This window comes from Oncorhynchus tshawytscha, linkage group LG15 (assembly GCF_018296145.1).
Source record: "Oncorhynchus tshawytscha isolate Ot180627B linkage group LG15, Otsh_v2.0, whole genome shotgun sequence".
NCBI lineage: Eukaryota > Metazoa > Chordata > Actinopteri > Salmoniformes > Salmonidae > Oncorhynchus > Oncorhynchus tshawytscha.
In genome coordinates this window covers 4,464,201-4,471,618 of record NC_056443.1, presented here as the reverse complement: position 1 = coordinate 4,471,618, position 7,418 = coordinate 4,464,201, and the positions used below count along the sequence as shown (strand labels likewise).

General features: G+C 38.3%; 1 protein-coding gene across 1 annotated transcript; it reads left to right on the top strand.

Moving 5' to 3' along the window:
• The first annotated feature begins 928 nt into the window (after positions 1 to 928).
• On the top strand, positions 929 to 2,392 carry LOC112267827 (myogenic factor 6-like). Its single transcript, XM_024445975.2, has 3 exons — positions 929 to 1,494; positions 1,693 to 1,786; positions 1,884 to 2,392. The coding sequence occupies exons 1-3, from the start codon at positions 982 to 984 to the stop codon at positions 1,991 to 1,993; spliced, it is 717 nt and encodes a 238-aa protein (XP_024301743.1). The 5' UTR covers positions 929 to 981; the 3' UTR covers positions 1,994 to 2,392.
• The last annotated feature ends 5,026 nt before the right edge of the window (positions 2,393 to 7,418 follow it).

The following is a 7,418-nucleotide window of genomic DNA, read 5'->3' as shown; positions in this document are numbered from 1 at the left end:
TGATATTACACACACACACACACACACACACACACACACACAAACACACACACATAATAGTTTCATGAATGTTCAGTTAACCCCAACCCTAATACTATAAATGGTAAACAGTGGCCAGAAGTGTGGCAAAAATGTACTTGGCTAATTTCTTGGCACATGTCATGGATGCCATACCTCCAGGCAGAAACAGGAGCCCTCAGCGACCATGAGTATCCCAGCTGAGAGAAGCAGACTTTGCCGATCGTAGAAAAAAATGTCAAAGGCCACATAGCACCACTGAGAAGGCTTTCATCTATTTTATGGATTTAAGATGAATGAGTCCGTCCCAGATCTATTTATACCACCTAGATACCACATGTGTCATTTTGACTGCACATTCATATCTATTTATGATTGGACATGCCACAAGTTACAGTTGCACTTAACCATTCTCACTGTCTAGGATATGTTTCTTTGGAATGTAATAGGCTATACTGTAGAATTTCAGAATTGGGCTTCAAAATTCAACAAGTCAACAAGAACAAACCTACTTTATTATTACTATAGATTATGAACATAATGTTTTTGGAACTTTGCAAGTCAGTTGAGGGACAATATTTGTTCTGCTTAGGGGAGCCAACTTCTTGCAGAGGGCCTGAAGATTACATTGACATTTATCTTGCAGGTTGAAAAGTTGAAATGGGCACTGGTACAGTATGTTACCATTTCACTGTGAAACAGATATTGATAACACCTGTCATAAGTTTGAAGTGACGTTTTAACTTTCATTGAGAGATGTTAACGCTTATTTATTTTCTACACAAACTCGCTTGGTAGTAAAAAAACCCATTGAGAAAAAAAAAGGTTGATGCACTGCGACAGCTAAGCGTTGGATAGAGTTTCACATTCTATATATAAGCCTGGTGACTTGTGTCACTGGGCTATTTAAATGCCATGCAGTGTCCCACTGTCGAAACATAGGCCGTGTGAGGGTACAACAGTATGGTGGAACTTTTTGAGACCAACACTTATTTCTTCAACGATCTGCGCTATCTCGAGGGAGATCATGGACCATTGCAGCACTTGGACATGGCGGGGGTGTCCCCTTTGTACCACGGGAATGACAGCCCGTTGTCACCTGGGGGGGATCCGTCCGAGACTGGATGTGACAGCAGTGGAGAGGAGCATGTCCTCGCACCCCCGGGTCTTCAGCCGCACTGCGAGGGACAGTGCCTCATCTGGGCTTGTAAGGTTTGTAAAAGAAAGTCTGCACCGACCGACAGGCGCAAAGCGGCCACTCTCAGGGAAAGAAGGCGGCTCAAGAAGATCAATGAAGCATTCGATGCGTTGAAGAAAAAGACCGTGCCCAATCCGAACCAGCGGCTGCCCAAAGTGGAGATTTTACGCAGCGCCATAAACTACATCGAGCAATTGCAGGACCTGCTGCATACACTGGATGAGCAAGAAAAAACGCCCCAAAATGGCTCATATAACTATAACGTGAAAGAACACCATGTAAGCTTCATTTGAGAAATATTTGCATCTGCATTTTTCATGTCACTTTATGCGTACAATAATTGGCTTTACACTTAAAGGGAAAATTGCCATAAAGAGAAATATCTTACTGTGCATTATACTTGTAGGCCTACTACTTTGTATAATAACACGTGTGTTAGTAGACACTTAAGCTAATACATGTGTGTGTACATGAAGGCGTCCAATAAGGAGTACCATTGGAAGAAGAACTGTCAAAACTGGCAGACCTCAGCTGATCATTCCAATGCACCAATGACGAATCAGAGAGAAGGTTGGAACCAATTAAGAATACTAAATTAGATCTAAATTGCTATTTTGCAACTCATCAACTGATTGTACATCTTATATATTTGATTTCTGTGTTTCAGGCTTTACGGAGTCTTCAGCGTCCACCAGCCTTCTTCGCCTATCATCAATCGTTGACAGTATATCAAGTGAAGAGAAACCGACTTGCAACGAAGAAGTCTCAGAAAAATAATGCTTAATTTATTGGATTTTTTGTAGCCTGTATAAGCGACGTCAGCATTTCATATTTCCATTGTCTATTTCGAAATTATTTTCACTTCTTTATTCATATGTTTTAGTTTCCATTTACTTATATTCATTTGTACAAATTAACGGGCATTTTGTAGTCACTGTTTTCTTTTAAATTGTATGAATGGTCAATATTATATTTCTAAAGTATGACAACAATGGAACTATAATCTTTTATTTCCAAATGGACATTTGATAATTGTAAATATTTTATAATATATTAACAAGTTAATTTATTTTACATATAAAAGGCTGTGTTTCTCAACCTCAAGAGATTCATTGTTGTATTTGAGTATTTCTATATGAACTGACCAACAAATAAATTGTAAGCATTGTATCTTACAAGGCATCTACACGTTTTGTTCATCACTATCTATGCACTTCATTATTTATTTTAAATACTTGTCAGGTATTTTAAGAAGAATTCAGTTTTTACACATTTTGATATAATTACAAATGACATTTTATACACTATATATCCTTGACACATATAGTATAATATATTATCATGAAAAACATGCATTTAAAACCTCAGGTATTCATTTTTGAATTATCCTATGTTGTACCAGTTTTTTAATTAGACTTGACTCACTCCAAATACTATAGTTTAATGTATGTTTGTATGGGTACTTAAGGTAGGTCATACTGTGTTCAACTTCTTTGCAGATATGTCATTCTAATTATGTGACAAACTTTTAGCCATACCTTTCAGGTCTCATAATGATATCCGAGGATATCCCTAATGTCCCCACTAACCCAATTGATCATGTGGAATTTGAATAGAGATATGACACTGTACATGCAAGCATCAGCCACAAGTTCCCCCAGTATTCATGGTTATTAGAAGACCATTAAAAAAAGCCCTGAAATAGCCTGGGCTCCTTTCTTTGTTGCAGCTGGCAGAGAGCTAGCCTGGTCCACTTCAGTAGCGTTACATTTACGTTTTAGTCATTTAGCAGACGCTCTTATCCAGAGCGAAATACAATTATTGTGCCCATTTTAGGATAGCTAGGTGATCGGAAAATAATGTATTTTAAAATATATATATTATTAAATATTATTACTATTATTATCATTATTTTTGTCACCTCTAAACTCAGATATGCTTTGACATGGAAACTTGGTCAGGAGGCAATGGTGCAGCCAGCTATTAGATCCTAAATCATGATCACTTGTTTGATCATGCACATTAGAACAATGTTTACACATAGTTTATAAGGGACTCCCTGAATGTATGTTTGATATGATGATCTCTTTCTCCTCCTACATGTGTTGGCTTGGGGAGTCCTACTTGTTTATGATCCCACAGTGCATTGCTGTGCTGACCTAAGCCTGCATCACAGTGAGCACTGCTCCTCTCCCTCTCTGATCTCTGTGGCTGACACACTGACACTGCTGACCCCTGTGTGTCCAGCCTGGTGTCATAGACTAGTCGTAACAAAATGTTAGCCACAACCAATTGGAATTTGTAACATATCATAAGAATTTTAAATTCAAAACATATTGTACGAATGGCAATTTGTAACATCTCATACGAAATGTAATTCGTAAAATATCATACGAATTGTAATTTGTAACATATAATAAGAAATGGATGATGAACATCCAGAAATTAATACATGTCATAACAAACGTAAAATATCATCCTAATTTCAACATCCCGGATTTTTGTTGACTATGTTACATCCACCGCTGATTCCAGGTTGTTTTGTCTGCCTTTCCCTCAGCCCTCACACAAATGTAAGCATACACACACACACACACACACACACACACACACACACACACACACACACACACACACACACACACACACACACACACACACACACACACACACACACACACACACACACACACACACACACACACACACCTCACATTGACTCATGACCCCAAGCACACACACAACTTATTAGTGACTCATCCAACAGTCATTTGAAAAAGAGGCCATAGTAGAGATACACTGGGGTCTCTGTGCTGTGTTGTTTTTGTATTGCAGCTGAGTACATTCAAATTGATTAACCTTACAGTCTTTGTATAAAGGTGTAAAAGGCTTTAGGGTAGGGTACGTTTTGGGTGATTTCTCAAAACAGCAGATTGCATATCCAACATACCAACATTTATCCAAAACACAATGTCAAAACACACAATTCTCCTATTTCTAGTGTGATTAAACATAGATTAAATGAGCACTTCAGTGATGCCTGACACAGTAAGTACTATCAAAGGATATAGGGCCTGTACTTCAAAGTCCCTTCACATCTTTCCTTTTACTTCTGACTCTCTCACTGAACCAAACTGAAACTAGATAGCTCCAACAGTAATGTTGTTTTAATGGGATCGAAGCAGCTTTCTCACAATGAGTTTGTGAGCCTGTTTCCCAGTGTCCATGAGAATTGTCCAGCATCTTCCTTCCAAATGAGTTCTAAGACTCTCCTAGACCCCCCCCCCCTAAATGACTTTGTCAATCTACTGTTTGTTTTTGGATAATACCATTGATATGTTTGACCAAAATCTACCACCTGCTCAACATTGAAACCCAAACCTTGGGAAAATAGCAATTACCACCTTTATGTTGAGAGGGACGTAATTTCATTGGGACCTGTTATTTTAAGATTTAGATGCAAATTGATCAGTCTGAGGTTTAATAGATGCAATTCTTATACTAATGTCTATGATTACTGTCTTATTTATGTATAATACAGTCTTTATAAGTTAGGTGTTAAGTTAGGTGCAATTTTTTACAGAGATTTCCTTGTCACTTATGATGCGATCGAAATGGATTTTGCTGTGGAGGATGTGTTTAAAAAGTCAAGGCCGATGAAAGGGGAGATTTTATAGGGGAGGATCAGCCTTTGGGAGAAATGCCTTGATTTTTCTGGCTTTCCTAGAATATCCTGCTACGAAATGATTCCCTGCAACATTGTAGTTGGCAGCACACTGCAGCTCCCTGCCAGACAAGTGGTGTTGCCAATCAAAAACCCTCGTCATGTGATATGATCTAATGCACTCACTAAAGTAACTGTCCAGTGAAAGTCTCACTTTTAAAAGTTCATATTCTGTTAACTCATACCCAAATAATCTTACTCATACCCGAATAATCTTGTTGACTCATCCAATTCTCGCATTTGTGGCTAAAGCCTAAATTATACCAAAAAAAAACACTTCAAAAACCCCACCTCAAACTTCTATCTCAAACAGACCATTTAAAAAATGCTTGCTATTTCCTCATAGAGTATGATGTCATATTCCTGAGGAGGATGAGCTGGCCAATCAGTGATCTAAAGGAGGATGAGCTGGCCAATCAGCGGTCTACGCACATTACTATTTTTAATGCTTGCATTAATATTTTTAATGACCGGTATATGCCCACAACATTCTGTTGCTGAGGTACTCCCACACAATTCCAACATGGTAAAGCTACTTTTAAACATACATAATTACACTTTTTGGAAGGAAAACTATTTCACTCATATTGTAACTAACTGTTGGTCATATTTCATAGAAATCTGGAAACACTAGAAAGTTACTTTAAGAAATGGGCTGCCCCCCATTTATAAAAACAAACATTAGTTAACTGGAAAAGTGAAATACTATACAAGAAGGATAATGTGTCACAAGTGTGATTTCAATTATTGTATCAGTCTGAAACATGTTGTTCATCAGACAAAATTGAGATGATTTGTCACCATACTCTACATCTTTCAGAAATATAACAAAAATACGTTTCCATCTATGGCATATAGAATCTGTGGTAAATAAACCTTTATGGAACATTTGATATATAACACTTATGGAGATCGGATAGGAAGGCCACAACATCACATGAAATCAATGTTTAAGCAGTTTAGAAGAAATACGGGTTTCACACGTGAGGGAAAAGGGACATTAAATCCCAGCTAATGCCCTACACTTAACTCTGCCTCTGACCCCTGACAACAACTCCGGAATAGAGGCGATAAAAAACAAACCCCATAGTTCCCAAGAGACACCACTAGCACTTCAGATCACAGTCAGAGTGAGTGTGTACAACGACTGGAGCAGCGCATAGGCTTCTGCTAGATGTATCGCCACTAACACCATATGCTGGTGCAATCGTATCCTATAGGCTCAATTAGCTGTCGGTTGTTGCCAGGTTTTCTCCTTGTCCATATTGTTGGGGTTGTTCACAGTCAATATAGCCTTTGATCTCATCGGCAGCATCGAGGGCCAGGCTCATGCCAATGTCTTCTTCAGCTGTGCCCAATACAAACTCGGACGGCAATTCCGTGGCAGGTACTCGGGTGTTTTCTTAGGTGTGCGCGGTTCCCAGAGATAGAGGAGGACAAACGTTTTGACACGTTGTGAGAAATATCCACATTGTATCCTTGTAGGGTGTCAACAAACACAAAGCTCGAATAATTACTCCGACGACTGAAACAGGCAGCTCATCATGGCTATTCATCAGTGTTTGTTCTAGCTAGTCTCTCATGCTTAATTAGGCCATGCACATGTGGTTCGGGCGCCAGCGGCCTCTTTCGAGATGCAGTTTAAATAATGAATAAAGCATGCTTATTAACATGTATTACAAGTCGAATGTTTTAAAAATGAACACAATTGTAATGCCAGTTTTCTAATTTTATTGAGTAAAATTAATAAAGGATTGAATGCGATACAGGTATTTTAAGAGGGGCCTCAACTATACATTATTAGACATTATGAGACCTTTCTAGGTGCAACAATTATATGTACATATTTAAATGTATAGGCCGATCTGTTTTGAATATAATTTGACATAATTAGGTTTTAATTATAGTGTATGTGTGGCTATGACAGTAAGCTTGCAAATTATTCACGAATTGAAGCCCTCGTGTTAATTGCTCAATTACCTATTTTAATGAGATTTAACAAACACAGACACCCCGTGTATGACACCTTCAATGATGAGTTAGGACCGGTTAGAGGAGTTACCGCTGCAATGTGAATGAGGCTCTGATGCTGCAATGTGAAAGATTTGAAATGTTACACCTCCCTTTGCAGCTGGGCTGCATCTGTAACGCTGCTATTTGTCTCAAGCATAAAATTGGCCTGCGAACTCTTGTACATGGTTCACCTCGTTGCTATTGCTCAGTTTTAGAAAACAAAACTAATCTCCATTATTATCACACATATGTGTAAGATTTTGAGTGTTGGCCCATTGCAATATTAGTAGTGTATATATTTAAAAATTGGTATAGAAAAAGTACTATTTTGTCAGATCTGAGAGGTAAAGTTATTCTCCTCTTTACCTGTTCAACTATTGGTGTTCACCAACCATTACTTTTACTCAGAATAGGTCTGTTTCTTACAGAAAAGGTTAAGGTAGTGGTGTAATGAGTGGGAAACAC